Below are 18,883 nucleotides of genomic sequence, written 5' to 3' on the forward strand. Positions count from 1 at the left end.
GCTGTTGTGAACTGCAATTTCCCCATTGCAGGACTAATAAAGGTTTTTCTTATTCTTATTCTTATTCTAATGTTTTGCTACATGCTTTACAACCAGTCAAACCAAAAAACTTTTTTGTAAATATTGTGTATAGATTTCTGTTCTTTTTTTAGTTGTTTTTTTATTGTTGATTTTTAGCGTTTTGTTATATTTATGTTGGTGTTGAATGCCTGTTCATTGCTGCTGCAACAGAGAAATTTCCCAGTTTGAGATTAATAAAAAAATCTATCTATCTATCTATCTATCTATAAGTAGCAATAGAAAACTGGAAGAACTACTAGAAAACACAGTGAACTGAAAGATTAGAGATTTATTAAAAATACTTGTGTCCCCCTGACTTCTGAAATCAGAATTTCGTCCTTGGTGTTGCCAGGTGGGAAATGACACAATATTGTACTGTCACTTTAAAATGATCATATTTGGACCCAAACTATCGTATGTACTAAAACAACTTGAAAAGAATGACACACTATGACAGTGCATTTAAAATCAAAGGTGTTTAATGTGCATAGAGCTGCAGGAACCTATAATTAAACACTCTGAGCTGGTCTGAACACACTGGATCCCTTGTAAAGAGGGCCCAGCAGCGCATGCACTTTCTGCGACGGATGAGGAGAGTCAACCTGCCCCCTCCCATTCTCACCACCTTCTACAGAGGTACTATAGAGAGCATATTGACCAGCTGCATCTCTGTCTGGTCAGGGCCTTGTAGTGCCTCTGACTGGAAGTCCCTAGAGAGGGTGGTGAGGACAGCAGAGAAAATCATCGGGACTTCACTTCCTTCCATCCAGGACATTGCTAAGAGACGCTGTCTGACAAGGGTCTAAAACATCACCTCAGCCCCCTCACACCCCCAACATGGACTGTTCTCACTGCTGGCCTCTGGAAGGAGGTTTTGCAGCCTACAGAGCAGAACAGTCAGGTTCAAAAACAGTTTCATCCCATATGCCATAAGACTGCTCAACACACTATAAACAGTACCCCCCACCACCCACTCCCATTACCCTGTAATTAAGAATGTGCAATAATATTTATCTACATTTCAAGCTTCTTAGATATTTATATTTATTATATTCTGTATATGCGTTCCTGGAAATTGTACATACAGTTTATGTTGTACATACTGTTTCTGTTTCTGTTAAATATTCCTGCTGTACTATGAGCCATTGTACCGATTGTTGTATTTCTTTTTGATGGAAATCAAAATGATAAATAAAGTCTGTCTAAGTCTAAGTCTAAGTCTAATTAGACAAGGAGCCTCAGCCATGGAATGAACTGCTTTATTCATCGTCAGTCAAACTATCGTATATTTGCCTTATTATATCGTACAGGCTCTGAAACTGTCATATACATACGATAATGATTGTATATCTGGGACACTGGCAGTATCCTGCTCTTTACATGAGTATGTAGTATAAAGTATATGTTTGGAGCATTAAAGTCATCCGTGGATCGCTATGATGAAAAAAGTGAAACTACTGTGTCATTCCGTTAAAGTAGGGATGCACCGAATATTTGGCCACTGAAAATATTCAGCTGAAAATGGCCCAAAAGTGCATTTTTTGGTTTTCGGCCGAACAACTTTTATCGACGAACACGGGCATGTCTGCCGTGTGGACGTATTTCAATTTATAAAGTATTATATAAATACACTACTCACAGTAAGTTAGGGATATTGGCCGCGTTTCCCAAATGCGATCGTTCTTAAGGACTTAAGAAGGCTCCTAAGAAGGGTTCGGCTAAGAAGGAGCGCTAAGATACGGGTGTTTCCCAGAAGCGTTCTTAACTGCCTTCTTAGGAGAACCTTAAGATCAAGCCTAAGAAGCTTCTTAAGAAGCTCTTAACGGGAGCTGTCAACCGCGGTGGTGCTGAAACTGAATCAATCGATGCCAGGCTAATCGATCACCCACTCCTTTATCAGCGCTGAGCGCAGCGCGCAGTCACACACAGCGTTGTTTATAAGCGTCTCTCCTGCTCAAACAAAGTGTTTGCACGTGGATATAGCATTAAGTTAATTTTTGTTTTAAGTGTGTGTATGCCATCAGGTGTATCCAAGTAGTAATCAAGCCCATTAGCGCATATATACCCCCATGAATATTGGCACACACATGTGAGAATGGATGAAACTGGCAGCAAAAAGAGCAAGTGGGCACCGTCGTTTACCGCGGAGGAGATGGGCGTCCTAGTGGACGAGGTGTGGCAGCACCGTGAGGTTTTATTTGGAGGAACAAAAGGGAAAAAAAACATCACGGTGAAGAACCGTGTATGGTAGGGCTGAACGATATATTGCATTTGCGATAATATCGCGATATGATCAAGTGCAATTTTCTAACCGCAAAGGCTGCGATTACGGCTGCGATTATACCCTGCTCACGTTGTAGCGCCCGCAAAGTCATAATCACAAAACACACCTCCATTCATGGCTTCCTCCGTCATCCACCCACATTCATCTCCTACTCCAATGGAGATAATCCACCGATTCCCGCGTAGTTTGAATCCGTCCTCCAGGAAGGACATTTATGATGAGTGCAAGTCACCGGTGAGCCCCCGTCGATACCGTTCCAGTGGAGCAAGTCCGACTCTGACTGACTGACTGACTACGTTAAAAAACTTCGGTACCGTGAGTACTCGTGTGCATTTTTGTTTTGTATGTGCCGTTTGCTGCACCGCGACGAGAGGCGCTTGTTATTTTGAGTTATTTCCTTATTTTGTGTTGGAGCCCGCGGTAAAACCCGGAGCGGAGTTTTGAGTTGTTGTTTTGTGGGGGCGCAGGTACTGGACTGAACTGTGATTTTGCGGAACACTGAAACAGACTTTTCCAACCGGACTGAACTGAAATTAAGAGACGGACTAAGGCGCACCCTTTTTTGTTTGTTTGTTTTGGCACTGATGATCATAATTGTGGTTATTATTTTGTGTGGGTTGACTAATTATTTTTTTATTCTGTTTTATTTTACGTTGTCAGACTTGACTCTGACTGGCACCCCAACATTAAAACGAGTCAAACCCGCTACAACGTGACATGCGCGTGACATGCGCGTGTAAAACGTGTGAGCAAACGAGATTGTCTAATCACAGAGGCTGCACTCTGGTCACGTGACAGTATACTATTGTGTATGTTCAAAATACTATTGTGATTGAATTAATCAAATAAAAATGTCAGTCATCAATTCTTGCATCACCTCATGTCATCATAACAGGTCTGGCTTCCAGGAAAGAACCGTTTCTTTTTAATCTAATACAGTGTTGGCCATACTATATGATGTATTGCTTGTCTTTGCTTAATAATACAGAAGACAAAGACCTTTAAAATTGCATATCGCATCGCAATCGCAATATTGGCATGAAAAATCGCAATTAGATTTGTTTCCAAAATCGTTCAGCCCTAGTGTATGGCAGGCTATAGCGGAGAAGATGTCCCCCTCCAGCCCATGTGGCCTGCGTGACTGGGGTGCTGTCAGAAAGAAGTGGCAGGAGTTTCAGAGCCTGACCAAAAAGAAGAGTGCCAAGGTGAGAAGGGAAGCCATGGGCACGGGTGGTGGAGCACCGGGTGGGACGACCCTCACTCCCGATGAAGAGAAAGTCCTCTCCATCATAGGGAAGACGGCCTCTGAAGGCATCACAGGGGGCATCGACATTGAGGGGGACGAGGGCCTCTCAGAAAGTGAGGAAGAGGAGCCATCCGGGAGCGGAGTAGGGGCGTGCACGCCCACAGGAGAGGACGACCCCACACAGCCGTGCCCTGTCCCCGCACAACCGTGCCCTGTCCCCGCACAACCGTGCCCTGTCCCCGTGCGCCAACCAGCACGGCCCAGTGTCCGCATGCGGGGAGGCTTAACCAGGTGGCCTGCAATAACCACCTGCACCTGCAGCGAGACGCTGGTGCGCCTGGAGAGGGAGAAGCTGGTGGTGCTGCGGGGGATAGAGGACCAGCTCCTGAGACAAACTGCTCTCCAGGAAGAGATGGTCCGGATGAAGCAGGAGAGGTTGGAGCTGCACCGGAGACAGCGGGCGCTGTCCGAGGCACAGTTCAACCGTCCCTCCATCTCCGTTCCAATCATCCTTCCCCAGGATTCAGGTACGGGACAGTTCTATTTTGTTTTATTAGCATTACGCAATGTATCCCATTCAATTTCATTAATCAATCCCCCTTCATTGCAGGTGATGCAGACGCCCAGACGGCCCAGTGAAGCCGGAGACGCCACCCCTCCTCCCCCATTATGCTTTCAATAAACTTTGGTTTCCTTTTCAACCATGTATTGTGTGTATCATTTTGCATTGAAATGAGTATTAAACCTACCAACAAAAAGTCCGAGGCAAATTGTAATTTCAAGTAATTTATCTAAGCGTAGGTTCATGACGTGTGCGTAATGTGCGCCCTGACGCACGTGCTTCTCACTACTACTCACTACAGCACAGCATGTTTTGCCGGTAATTTCCCACTTGTTTCCTGAGGGGTATTTCACAAAAGCAGAATTAAGACATCCAAAATAAGTGATAAAGCGAGGCTTGACATAGCACTGTCTGGTCATCCATGCTCAACTCGTTTCACTAACGCACTAACAATCAAGGACGAATAGGAGCGACTATGTGAAGCCAGGTGTAAGTAATTCAGGGTACGTGCGAATTCTCGTTTCTCCCCCAAAGAACTCACGGTTGGAATAACAAAGACGCGGAAAATAGCGTCACACACAAAGTGAACAACCGCTTTTCATAAAGACCAACAACGAAGTGAGGTTTTACTTTTTGTATATATTTTTTTTCCTTCTCTACTATTAGCCTATGTTTCTTGCACCAGTCCTCCACAGCTATGAGTGCATTTCAACATTAAACATTGTTTTATTATTTCAAAAAGTGGAGGATATAAATTTCCCTGACGCAGCTTGATCACTGTAGCCTAGAAATCTAGACGCCCCTGGTGGCAGGCTATGATAACTGAGCATTTGATCGCTAAGAAGGCTGTTAAGAGTGGGTCAGATCGATCTTACGTTTCCTTCTTAGTGAAAGATCTTCTTAAGCTAAGAGCGACTCTGGGAAACGCGTTCTTCTTTCGGAGCGTTCTTAAGAGCGCTCCAAAGAAGATATCTTCTGCCACCAGGGGCGTCTAGATTTCTAGGCTACAGTGATCAAGCTGCGTCAGGGAAATTTATATCCTCCACTTTTTGAAATAATAAAACAATGTTTAATGTTGAAATGCACTCATAGCTGTGGGGGACTGGCGCAAGAAACATAGGCTAATAGTAGAGAAGGAAAAAATATATATTATTGAAGTACACGTTTAAGTTTTCCATACATCTGCATATGAGTTTACACATAAAAAACATCAACCACCCTGTGGCATTTCACAGATATCAAGGAAACAGATGTAATTGAACTCAGCTGAACCTAATCCAGAGAGGCTTCACCTGCTACTCTATATAAAGGCGTTGCCAAAGTCCGCGTGTGTGAGAAACCATGGCTGCAATACAGCACATTCTCGCTGCTAATCAACAGCGTCGCCGAGCGCGGAGCCAGACGGTTTATATAAATGTTTATGTGCGTCAGCACTTCTCCCCACTCGACGTACTGTCAGACCGGGCTGTCCAGGAAAAGTACCGGCTGCCCCGTGCGACGATCCGACGGCTGATCACTCTGGTGTCTCCACATATCCAGAGAGCAACCCGCCGCAATTTTGCCCTCAGCCCGGAGGTGCAGCTCCTGGCTGCTCTGCGGTTTTATGCAGTGGGGAGCTTCCTGGAGGTGGTAGGGGACGGCACAGGCCTCAGCAAAGCATCTGTGTCCCGGAGTGTGGCAGCTGTGACACCGATTCTTCTCCTGCGCCATGCCCGTACGGTTGGCGCACGGGGACAGGGCACGGTTGTGCGGGGACAGGGCACGGCTGTGTGGGGTCGTCCTCTCCTGTGGGCGTGCACGCCCCTACTCCGCTCCCGGATGGCTCCTCTTCCTCACTTTCTGAGAGGCCCTCGTCCCCCTCAACGTCGATGCCCCCTGTGATGCCTTCAGAGGCCGTCTTCCCTATGATGGAGAGGACTTTCTCTTAATCAGGAGTGAGGGTCGTCCCACCCGGTGCTCCACCACCCGTGCCCATGGCTTCCCTTCTCACCTTGGCACTCTTCTTTTTTGTCAGGCTCTGAAACTCCTGCCACTTTTTTCTGACAGCACCCCAGTCACGCAGGCCACATGGGCTGGAGGGGGACATCTTCTCCGCTATATCCTGCCATACACGGTTCTTCACCGTGATGTTTTTTTTCCCTTTTGTTCCTCCAAATAAAACCTCACGGTGCTGCCACACCTCGTCCACTAGGACGCCCATCTCCTCCACGGTAAACGACGTTGCCCACTTGCTCTTTTTGCTGCCAGTTTCATCCATTCTCACATGTGTGTGCCAATATTCATGGGGGTATATGCGCTAATGGGCTTGATTACTACTTGGATACACCTGATGGCATACACACACTTAAAACAAAAATTTACTTAATGCTATATCCACGTGCAAACACTTTGTTTGAGCAGGAGAGACGCTAATAAACAACGCTGTGTGTGACTGCGCGCTGCGCTCAGCGCTGATAAAGGAGTGGGTGATCGATTAGCCTGGCATCGATTGATTCAGTTTCAGCACCACCGCGGTTGACAGCTCCCGTTAAGAGCTTCTTAAGAAGCTTCTTAGGCTTGATCTTAAGGTTCTCCTAAGAAGGCAGTTAAGAACGCTTCTGGGAAACACCCGTATCTTAGCGCTCCTTCTTAGCCGAACCCTTCTTAGGAGCCTTCTTAAGTCCTTAAGAACGATCGCATTTGGGAAACGCAGCCAATGTCAGTAGCGGGTGTTTCCACCATTTGCCGCAATGACAACTTGACAGCGACGTCTCATGCTCCTCACTAGCCTCATGATGTTGTTCTCTGCGTTCCACTCTTCCACAAGTGCTACACGCAGTTCTGCCAGGTCACGTGGGGGTGGGGTACAATCATCCAGTCTCTGCTTCAGCTGGTCCCAGACGTGCTCTATGGGGTTCAGGTCAGGGGACATTGCTGGCCATGCCATATGAGGCACTCCGACTTCCTGAAGTCGAGCTGTGACAATTCTGGCACAATGTGGTGGAGCATTATCATCCATGAACAGAAAGTTGGGAGTGTGCTGGTGGAATTGGGGGATGATGATGGGTTCTATGATGTCTCTGAGGTAAGAATGTGCAGTGACTGCGCCATCTACAATAACCAAATCTGTTTTGTGCTGACTGGTGATGCCTGCCCAGACTGTTGCACCTCCTCCACCAAAGCGAACCCTGGGAACCATGTTGACCTCGGCGTATCGCTCACCTCACCTTCTCCAGCAACGCTGACGACCATCATTTCTGTGCAAGGGGACCCGACCTCATCAGTCAACAGGACGGTAGACCACTGCTTCATTGTCCAGGTCACATGGTCTTGTGCCCACTGCAAACGGTGTCTTGGTGTCAGTGGAATCACCTGCAACGGTCGTCTGGCATTCAAGCCAAAGCGGTGGAGTCGGTTGCAAATGGTTTGTCTGGAAACCCTAGTACCCCTCACATCTGGTAAACGGGCCTGCAGCTGTGTAGCAGTTGCATAACGATGTCTGAGTGCATAGGTCCTTAGGTACTGGTCATCATTATGGTCTGTCACTCGTGGGGCTCCACTCCTGGGTCTGTCAAAAACTCTGCCAGTAGTTCTGTGTCTTGATGCAAGTCTGCTGATGACACTTTGAGACACACCAAGTTCACGAACAGCATCTGACTGCCTGCCACCGATCCAAAGGCGCGCTATGGCCAGGTGGCGCTGCTCGTCCGTTAAGTAACGTCGTGTGTTCATGGCTGTTTGAATGATGAACTTGGAACGACTTACTGACAATACCAGCTTTTTATACCCACAGAATGTTGAAATTGATGCCACATTAAAAAGGGTTGTCTTTTAGTATTTTTTGGTATTGGCCCCAATATGTAAGGCACACTGTACACAGTGAGACCATTACGTGGAAAACAAAACAAAAACAAACAAAATGAGGTGTGTCAAAAACAAACAAAATGAGGTGTGTCTAGGGATGGGAATTGATAAGATTTTTACGATTCCAATTCCATTTTCGATTCTGCTTAACGATTCGGTTCTTTATCGATTCCCTTATCGATTCTCATTTGGAAAAAAAAGGACAATAAATTGTTGATTAGCATCACCAATAAAAACTTTTTATTAAATAATAAAATAAATATTCTTCTTCTGTAGAAATTAACAAAATACAACATAAATTATTCTGTGGCAATTCCACAAGAATGTCCAACATTTTCTAATAGAAATGAAAATTCTCCTTTTTAAAAGGATATATATGCACTCAAAAATAAAACTGTCAGCCAGTGACAAATACAAACAGTGTCAAATGCAACTGAACTGTGCATTTTGCAAATCTGCAACCATCAGCTTGCTATGAAGAATCAACAATTCTTTCAATTCTGCAAAAAAATAAGCATATCAGCTTTTTCAGGAAGGATACGCGATCTTTCTGGACTTATGGTGTCTCCAGCTGTGGAAAACACCCTCTCAGAGGGGGTGGAGGATGCCTGCACACACAGAAAGCTTTCAGCCAGTCCTGCCAGCAGGGGCAGAGACTCTCTCTTGCTCCACCACCATAGGATGACGTTATCCTTGCAGGGGATGGGGGGCAGGCTTCTGTAGAGCTGGATCTCCTGATCCACTCTCTGGGCCACGGAAAGAAGGGGCTGTCGTTGTTGGAATGACTCCAGCTCGTTGTCCTCCTCTTCAAAGAGCTCCTCCAAGGCTGTCTTTTTCTGCTTTACTGGTGGCGGCGGTGCCTGAAATTAAATGGACATTTCAGTGAAAAATCACTCAATAATCGATGACATCTAAATGATCATGACAATGAGCTAAACTTACATAGTCTAATTTGTCTTCCTCTTGATCTTCGTATCCCTCCCTCTCTGTCTCTCCTTGCTCCGGGAGCTTAAGAAAGTAACAAATAAACACACAAATAAATCTCAGTACCACAGAGCCATAGATGAAAGTCTCACTCTCACAATGGAAATGTGCTACAATCAAAGACATTGTCAAATTCAAATACCTCATCTGCTGCTGCCTCTGTGTTTGCTGCCATTGCTGCTTCCCTGATCCTGTGCCACACTTCATCCTTATCCACTTTGGATTTAAATCTGGGGTCTAAGATGGTGGCCTCCTCCAGGAATCTCTGGATATCAGCTTCCTTAAATTTCAAAAAGGAGGAAAATGTGACATCATGAGTCATGAGTGACTATCCTTTAGTATTTATCATAACTGTTATTAATTTATGATGATCATCAGTTGTACCTGGTAGCGTGTGGAAAGATCTTTCCAAATGTTCTCCTTGATGCTCCTTGTGAAGGCAGAGTCCTCTTCCTGCACGGTGTAGTGTAGCTGAAGCTTTTGCAGGATGGGCAAAATCTCCCCACAGGTCGGACTTTTGTCACTGGAGACTGCCAGTGTGGATGTGTAATGCTTTCGCATGAGCAACACAAACTCCTCTGCTCTTCTTAAGTCCTCATTGCCCATTTTGGCCAGTCTGTAATATAAACAAAACACAAACAAGATATATGTTGCATAAACAAACAAAGACAAAACCTGAGTCCAAGTGTAAAATAATCCAGATTATCATTATTTTCCCAATATTTCTCACCTTTCCTTCTCCATGGGATTTCTTATCCGTGGGTCTATGGCTGCAGCCTGGATGGCAGGAAACTGCTCGCAGAATCTCTCCATCATCAAATATAGAGAGTTCCATCTGGTCTTTACATCAAGGAGGAGCATGTGCTTGGGCAGCTCTGAGGGGTAACATACACAATTTAAATGCTTATGTAATATTATGCATTTAATTTGATCATGATATAATAGTTTACATGCACACATTTAATTCTGTTTGCAATATAAAGTATCTTACTGAGCAAGTCTTGCTTCTCCTTAAGGACCACTTTTGCCATGTGGGACCTCTTCATCCATACAATCACAGAGCGAATTCTTGCTGCCCAGTTGGAAATTGTAGTGGAGTTGTACAGCTTCTGAGCTCCAAGGTTCAGAGTATGTGCAAAACATGGAAACTTTACAATTTGTAGCTTTTTCACAGCTACATCCATGTTTGCCGCATTATCCACCGTGGCTGCCACAACCTTCTCTCTGACACCATACTCCTCCAAGATCTCATCAATCTCCTCTGCTACAGCTGTCCCTGTCTGTGCTTGGTACACTGCTTTGGTTTTGAGGACTTTTTCTTGAGCTTGGCCATTCCTGACATAATGCAGCGTTACTGTGAGGTAATGATCTTGACTAAAACTTGTCCAGCCATCAGCAGTGATGGCTGCCTTTGACACATGTTTCAGCTCAGAGATCAGATTTCCCTTTTCAACAGCATACCAAGCAGGGATCAAGTGGTTAGTTAAACTGTCTCTGTTTGGGGCTTTGTACTTAGGGTTGAGAATCTTTGTCATCTCCCTAGAAAATATATAATGGGAATGAATGACTGAATGAAACATCTGGTTAACTTAGAGGAAAACATGCAACTTTGACATTCTCTGACTTGGCATGCAATTGAACACATTCACAATCACCTACCGAAATTCAGGGGCATCTACCGTGGCAAATGGGTGTAAGCCTTTTACCACAAACTTAGTCACTGCTCTGTGACATTCATCTATCCTGGCATGGGTCATTTTACTTTTCCCTGCTTCAGTGAAAGGAGAAGCAACTAGAGGTAGCCGTGAACTGGAGGCAGCACTGCCAGCCTCTGGCTCTGAGCCAGCCAGACTCTGTCTCTCGTGATGGTCATCTAAATGTAATGCATGAGAAGGCATTCATTTAACGTTAACCGTTACTAACAGCAAGTTTTACACAGCTAATATGATAGGCAGTGTTTGTTAGTTAATTAGTTACCTGCAGTTTTGTTAGCCGAGGACATGCTAACGTTGCTGCTGCTGCTGCTGGTGGTTTGAGAACTGTTAGTCCGGAGCGGATCGAAAACGCGACATTCATTTATTGTTATTGCATGCTGTGTACGTAAATGTTTTAGCATGTTAGTGGTATTTCCTCCCTTTGAGGATATATCCACGTTGCAAGTATTGCAAGTGGCCCTGTTTTCGAACTTTTTGGTGAAATACAACCAGACTTTCGAGCGTTTGTTCCGCTTGGGTGCCATGTTTACTATTGACTGAGCGTAAGCTACGCAATGCGCGTGATGACGTCATCGTGCCCACTGGAATCGTTAAGGGAATCGTTTGCAAATTTTGCAAACGATTCAAAGGAATTGAAACACTGGGAACCGGTTCTTAACAAGAACCGGTTTTCGATTCCCATCCCTAGGTGTGTCTATCATCCCAATACAATTGCCTCCCTATCCCAAAAATCTCTGAAGTGAAACAAACAACGTATGTATGACATCCACCGAGTCTCTCACAATATCCCTAACTTATTGTGAGTAGTGTAAATACAAATAAAAGAATTTCAAAATCAATCCATGATCGTGCTTTTTGGTACCAGTTAAAAGTCGAGCAGCAGCGTTTTGAATCAGCTGTAGTCGAGACAGTGACGTTTGACTAAGCCCAACATAAAGTGCATTGCAGTAGTCTAAACGAGTTGTGATAAAAGCATGGATTAAAATCTCGAAGTAATGGAGAGAAAGAAATTATTTTACTTTGGCCAGGTGTCTCAGTGGGAAGAAACTGGACTTAACCACTGATTAAATCTGTGCATCCAATTTCAGATCGCTGTCAACTCGTACACCGAGGTTAGTTGCTGTCTGTGTTAAATGCTGATTTAAAGGCCCCAGATCAGCATGGACCTTGGAGACATCACTAGGCCCAAACAGCATGACCTCGGCCTTGTTACTGTTCAAGTGTAAGAAATTTATGGCCAGCCATGCCTTGATTTCTGCCAAGCACTCTAGCAGTTGATTTGCAGAGTAGTTGTCTGTTTGATTGAGGGGCACATAAATTTGGCTGTCATCAGCATAAAAGTGTAATGCAATGTCATGTTTCCGTAGAATTGATCCAAGTAGAGGGAAAACAGAAGCGGGCCAAGAATAGAGCCTTGGGGCACTCCTGAGCTAAGGGCTACTACACTGGACTCAGCTGTTCCAACATGGACACAAAATCATCAGGCAGATTTACAGGTCAGATTCCAAAGGCATCGTCAGGGATGTCTATGTGAAAAGCTGTCCAAGTGGATGTGTTCAGGTGAAGACTCCAAAACTTGTCGGCAAAGAATCCGGGTCTAAGGAGAACGGTTTCCAGGGTACCATACTGCATCGAGACGTCCGACGCCTCGTCATCCTCGTTGTCCTCATCTTTCCGGGTCACACTATGCAAAGATCGAGTGGGAGGTGTTGCGGCGATCTGCCTGGAGGTGTGGCTGTGCGCATGCGTGCTGCTGTGTGCGTGTAACAGTGGGTGTTCTGCTCTGTGGCGCAACCTCATCAGGTGAGTGGAATTAGACTAATCGGCAGCACACATAAAAACAGCACCGTTTGGCTGGGTGCAAGGCGACGGAGGACAGCAGAAACAGCTAAAGAAGCACTTCACAAATTAATCAGCGCATGGGATGAGGATTGAAATCAAAAGGGCTACCGGTTTTTTACCTTCATTGTTTATTGGTCAAATAAACTGAATATCCAAAAAAGGTTCAAAAAGTGTAGAGTTTTTTGAGAAGATGTTTCACCACTCATCCGAGTAGCTTCCTCAGTTCTGAACTAGCTGAACTGAGGAAGCTACTCGGCTGAGTGGTGAAACGTCTTCTCAAAAAACTCTACAGTCGAGTTGCCTTTTTTGAACCTTTTTTGGATATACCATGACCTGGATGACTGAGAACTTTCACAGACAATTAAACTGAAGATTGAGTGAAATCCTGAGTCTCGTCAAGTCCTTCCTTTTTCAAGTTTGGGAAGTCATGACGCTGTAGACAAACTTGACACCCAGGCTCTGGAATGAGCTCCCAGCTGACATGCGTCTCATCACTGACCTGGGCTTTTTCAAATCTAAACTTAAAACTTATTTATTTGGGGGATGCGAGAGAGGAGAGTTTTCCCGAATAGAGTTCGTCTTAACTTTTAAAGTTACGCCCATAAAGTGACCATAACCGTACGACATTTTCAGGTTAAATTTACATTAGAAATGTCGGAAGGAGGCAGAAAAGAGAGGCCGACGACTAGAAGTACAGAGGCGGCGACGGTGGAGCAACAACAGCTAACATTAGCCACGTTGGTAACTGAGCACGAGAAAACCTGGAGTAACATCACGGAAGCACTAAAAACAGCACTCTTGCCGATCCAGACAACACTGGAAGGCGGCAAACACCAGGTGGAATTGTTTGAGGCTCATTTTATCGAGGCGGAGGGCGCGCTTTCAGACCACAGTGACCAGATCACCACACTGGAAACTTCTGTAGAGGTACTACAATCCACCGTGCTGGACCTGGGTAAGGAAAATGAAGGATTAAAAGATACATTGGATGGATATAAAAAAAAAGGCAGAGCCGTATGAACCTGAGGGTCCTCAGTATTGCCGAGGACAGCGAGTGGGGACAGTGCCCCCTGAAATTTATGTCCGAACTTCTGGTGAAAGTGCTGAACGACAAAAGCTTCACAAAACCTCTGGAGCTGGAGAGATGTCACAGAGCTCTGATGGCCAAGACGGGCCCCGGTGTATGCCCTCGTCCATTCATCCTATGCTTTCATCGCTATCAGGAGAGGGAACGGGTGCTGCAGCTGGCGATACAGAAAAGCCAACTCTCCTATGAGGGTAAGAAAATTCTTATTTTCCCGGACTTTAGTGCTCAGCCGATGGCGCAGCGCCTATAAGAAGGTGAAAGCACAGCTGTACGAGAGGGATATTAAGTTCAGCCTATGGTACCCTTTAACGCTCGTGGTGTACTTCAATGGGTCCCGACACTCATTCAGCACTGCTGGGGCTGCGGAGGCATTTTTCAACCAACACCTCGGCCCAGATGTTGGAGCTCGGTCCAGCTCTGTCCGTTGAAGGCATGGACTGATCTCTTACAGGGGGTCGATCTTGGATAGACTTTCACCCAGCGATCTATTATCAGTCAACAGTCTCTTCCCGTTATCATAACGAACGATTACCATTTGGCTTTTCATTTCGTTATATTTTATGCCGTGGCTCGCTGGGTATTTTTGGTTGAATTGCTATATTTTCTTTCTTTTTTACGATGACCAGTTATCTCTCATAAGAACTTCAGACAGTATGTGGTTGTCTTCTGGTCGGCAGTAGTCTCTGCATTACCATGTCTCCATATTATTTGACTAACTAAATAACTGAGATGGGAGGAGACAGGGACAAATTCTGTTTGAGATTTAAGAAGTTACTCTTTACCCTCAAATCCCATTCCCCACTCTATTTCATTTCGTTATTATTACACTAATTTACTTCAGTGCATATTGATTTTGGCATTAAATGTTTGAATTTAATACTTGGGAGTAGGGGTGGGCGATGTGGACAAAAAATAATATCTTGATATTTTTGGCGATTTTAACGATAACGATAATTAGACGATATCCATTAAAAATGTGTTTTTAAAAGTCTGAGTTACTCAATCACTGATAATAATGGGCACCATGTTGAATGAAAACAGTTCTTATTTATTTTCTTTAACATGTAAGTATTCAAGTAAAACAATTCAGACAAAATACAAAATACCAATTGAACTAGTGTAAGAACATTGACCTCTGAGTAAACATGACTTTTATGAGACCTTATAGCAATTAAAGAGAGTAAAATCAACGTCTATCATTTATTTTGAAGTTTCATTTCCGTCATGACCGTGGATAACCTCGTTCACTTTAAAGTAGCGGCTGCACGCTAGCTAACACCCGTTAGCTTCAAAGCTAGCGCTAGCTGACATAACATGGAGCGATCAGTTTGTATGTTCGCCCACATCAATGCTGAGACAACGGATTATCTAGAGTATGCGGGAGAGGCCTGTGATAACGGCCGGGCCTCGGGATGCAAACAGCTCAGCTGACAAAAAGCAGTCAGGAGACAGCGGTGCGCTCACATTCTCGGTAACCATGCCTGTGAGAGAGATGATTTGATTTGATTTGATTTTATTTGGATCCCCATTAGCTGATGCAGAAAGCATCAGCTACTCTTCCTGGGGTCCACACACAACATATAACAGACAAGAAATCAACATACAAACAAGAATTCTACATACAAGACAATAGATATAAAAAGGAAAAGAGTAAATGCTTTTCCTGGGGTCCACACACTAAAACAAACAAGAAATCACAACAACAATAGATAGGATGACAGAAAGGAAAAAAAAAAAAAAGAAAAGAACATGAGTAAATAAAAATTCAATTCAGTAGTACATACTAGGATTTAGTGCAATCAGCTGTAAGGTGTCGCTTTACTTGTTTTTTGAAACTAACTTTGTTCTGGATTTTTGATATCTGATCTGGAAGGGAGTTCCATTCAACCATAGCTCTACATAGTACTGTGCGTTGTTTTAGTGTTGTTTTGATTGTTGGAATTGTGTAGTTACCACTAGTGGCGTGTCTAGTGGGGTATGTGTGAACATTGGAGCTTAGTGTGAGCTGTCTAAACAAGCAGTCTGGTTTCTTTAGTATATTAATGTTCTTTATGAAAGAAAGAAGGGATGCTTTCACCCTCGCATCAACTGTCAGCCAGCCGAGTTGGTCATGCATGTTCTTCACATTGGCTCTGTGTGTGCATTTAAGGGCAAGCCTTGCTGCTCTATTTTGTACACGCTGAAGTTTCCCTAGATTCATTTTAGTGGTACCTGACCAGACCACTGAACAGTAGTCTAAATGCGACAGCACAAGGGTTTGCAGGACCTGTTTGGTTAGATGAGGTGTTAAAAAAGAAGAGCATCTTTTAACTACAGATATATTTCTCCCCATCTTTTGCGCCAGTAAATCTATATGCCTTGACCATGACAATTGACAGTCTAAGTTTACCCCCAGAAGCTTTGTTTCTTGTACTTGCTCAACCGCAACATTGTTCAGTACCAAATTCAGCTGGGGCTTAGAGCTTAGTGAGTGTTTTGTTCCAAATATAATGCTCTTAGTTTTTGATATGTTCAGGACAAGTTTGTTATCAGAGATCCATTTGAATACCTCCTGCAACTCTTTGTTGAGGGCTGAGGAGATTTCCTCAGCTGTTTGTGCAGACATATAAAGAGTTGAATCATCTGCATACATAGACACACAGGCTTTCTTACAAACAAGTGGGAGATCATTTGTAAAAATGGAGAAGAGCAGTGGTCCTAGTGACGAACCCTGTGGAATCCCACAATGTATATGTTGTGCATTCGAGATGCTACCGTTAAAGAGAACTTTCTGTGTCCTGTTGGTTAGGTAACTTTCAATCCATGCTATGGCAGATGGAGTAAAGCCATAACACTTAAGTTTGTTCAATAGTAAGCTATGATCAATGACATCAAAGGCAGCACTAAAATCTAATAGTACTGCTCCTACAATATTCCGTTGATCAATATCTTTCAACCAATCATCTGTCATTTGCGTGAGCGCTGTGGAGGTTGAGTGTCCTTCCCTGTAAGCATGCTGGTAATTACTTGACAAGTTGTTCAATGACAGGTAACAATGTATCTGATTAAATACAATTTTTTCCAGCAGTTTGCTTAGAACAGGTAACAGGCTGATCGGTCGGCTATTTGAGCCAGTAAAGGCAGCACGAGTATTTTTTGGTAGAGGGATTACCTTTGCCTCTTTCCAAATTTGAGGGAATTTATTACTGTCAAGACTAAGATTAAAGATGTAGCATACAGGAGTGGCAATATAGTCCGCTACAATCTTCAATAACTTCCCATCCAGGTTATCAATGCCTGATGGTTTCTCATTACTAATGGACAATAAAGGTTTTCTCACTTCATCTATAGTCACATTGCAGAATTCAAAAGAGCAGTTCTTGTCATACATTATTTTGTTTTGTATACATGAATACAATGGCTCATTGTGTGTTGTTGGCATTTCCTGCCTAAGTTTACACACTTTGCTAGTGAAATAGTCATTAAAATAATTGGCAATATCCATAGGTTTAGTTATGAATGACCCTTCCACTTCAATAAAAGATGGAGCCGAGTTACTCTTTCTGCCCATGATGTCCTTTAGGGTGCTCCATAGCTTCTTTGCATCCTGTTTTATGTCGTTTATCATTGATCCATAATACAATTTCTTCTTCTTTCTGTTCATTTTAGTGACATAGTTCCTCAGTTTACAATATGCTTGCCAATCAGATGTACAGCCTGACCTTTTCGACACTTCTTTTGCCTCACTTCTCTGAGCCATGCATTCCTTTAATTCATCATCAACCCAGGGACACCTAACAGCTCTTACAGTTAGCCTCCTAACAGGTGCATGTTTATTCATAACTGGAACCAACAGTTCAGTGAAAACATTAAGCGCAGTATCTGGATCTCTTTGTTTACTGACATTAGACCAACAAATATTTTTAACATCATTCACATATGATTCACAACAGAAACCCCTGTATGATCTTTTATATACAATTTTTGGCCCAGCCTTTGGAACTTTAGCCTTCCTAGATATAACCACTAAATTATGATCACTGAAATCAATGGAAACAGATATGGCTTTTGAACAGAGTTCAACAGCATTGGTGTAAATGTGATCAATGCATGTGGATGATACAGTTCCGTTCTTGTTAGTGAACACCCTGGTTGGTTGGTTAATAACCTGAACAAGATTGCAGACACCGGTAATGCTAAGAATTTTCTTTTTCAGAGGACAGCTTGATGCAAGAAAATTTATGTTTAGGTCTCCCAGTACATAGATTTCTCTGTTTTCATCACATGCTCTTTCAAACATTTCACACAGATTATCAAGATACTGACTGCTAGAACTTGGTGGCCTATAACAGCATCCCAGTAATATAGGTTTTAGGTGGGGTAGGTGAACCTGTAGCCATAGCATTTCAACATCACATGACATAAGATCACTTCTGAACTTAACAGGGATGTGGCTCTGAATGTACATTGCAACTCCTCCCCCATACTTATCCCTGTCCTTTCTGTAAATGCTATATCCCTGTATCTCCACTGTAGCATCATCAAATGTGCTATCTAAGTGAGTTTCAGAGATGGCTAGAATATGAATTTTGTCAGTCGTTAGCAGATTGTCAATGTCTTGAACTTTGTTTCTTAAGCTACATATGTTCACATGGGCTATTTTTAGCCCTTTCTTGGGAAGTGACATCGACGTGGTAAAGGAAAATAAGGCCTAATAGGCAGTCCATAGTGCGTGTACTTGCGCGCCCGAAGTTACGAACCTGTGGTCTTGGCAGATGTTTCCCCTCCGACTCCAACAGTCTTTTGGGAGGGAGGGTGGACAATGAGTCTATCATAGCGAATGTAGGCAATGTTTCCCTTTGATCTTTCAGCTTTCATGATTGGGATGAGTTCCTTTCGTTTCTGCCTCACGGCTTCAGAGTAGTCCTCGTTAAAGTAGATGTTCGTGCCTCTTAGCTTGTTTGCCCTCGCCATAACAGCCTCCTTGTCCTTCCATCTTAAGAACTTAACGATGATCGGCCTGTGTCGTTCTCCTTCTGTTGTCGGGTCACCCATCCGGTGGGCTCGCTCCACCTCGATCCGTTCCTCGTCCATTTCCAACTTTTCGGCTAGAATCCGACGAACCTTGTTCTCTGTTACATTCCAGCTCTCACGTTTAGACTCCGGAATGCCATCAATAATGATGTTGTTTCTTTTGGACTGCCCCTCGAGGTTGTCAACTTTACCATCAAGTGACAGTGCAGATTCGCATACCGTGTTTATGTCTTTGCGCGCATCTCTG

At 43.9% G+C, this 18,883-nt stretch overlaps 2 protein-coding genes across 2 annotated transcripts in view; one reads left to right on the forward strand and one right to left on the reverse strand.

The window, feature by feature from the left end:
- LOC311487329 (coxsackievirus and adenovirus receptor-like) overlaps positions 1–18,883 on the forward strand; it is a 94,315-nt gene that overhangs the window by 46,986 nt on the left and 28,446 nt on the right. The gene's annotated exons all lie outside the window — the stretch shown is intronic.
- Positions 8,490–10,514, reverse strand: LOC311492763 (E3 SUMO-protein ligase ZBED1-like; the record flags this gene model as incomplete). Its single annotated transcript, XM_084551161.1, has 7 exons — positions 8,490–8,495; positions 8,580–8,855; positions 8,938–9,003; positions 9,122–9,259; positions 9,364–9,595; positions 9,710–9,854; positions 9,971–10,514. The coding sequence occupies 7 exons, from the start codon at positions 10,512–10,514 to the stop codon at positions 8,490–8,492; spliced, it is 1,407 nt and encodes a 468-aa protein (XP_084407287.1).

This window comes from Chelon labrosus, assembly GCF_963514085.1.
Source record: "Chelon labrosus genome assembly, chromosome: 1".
NCBI classification, from domain to species: Eukaryota; Metazoa; Chordata; class Actinopteri; order Mugiliformes; family Mugilidae; genus Chelon; species Chelon labrosus.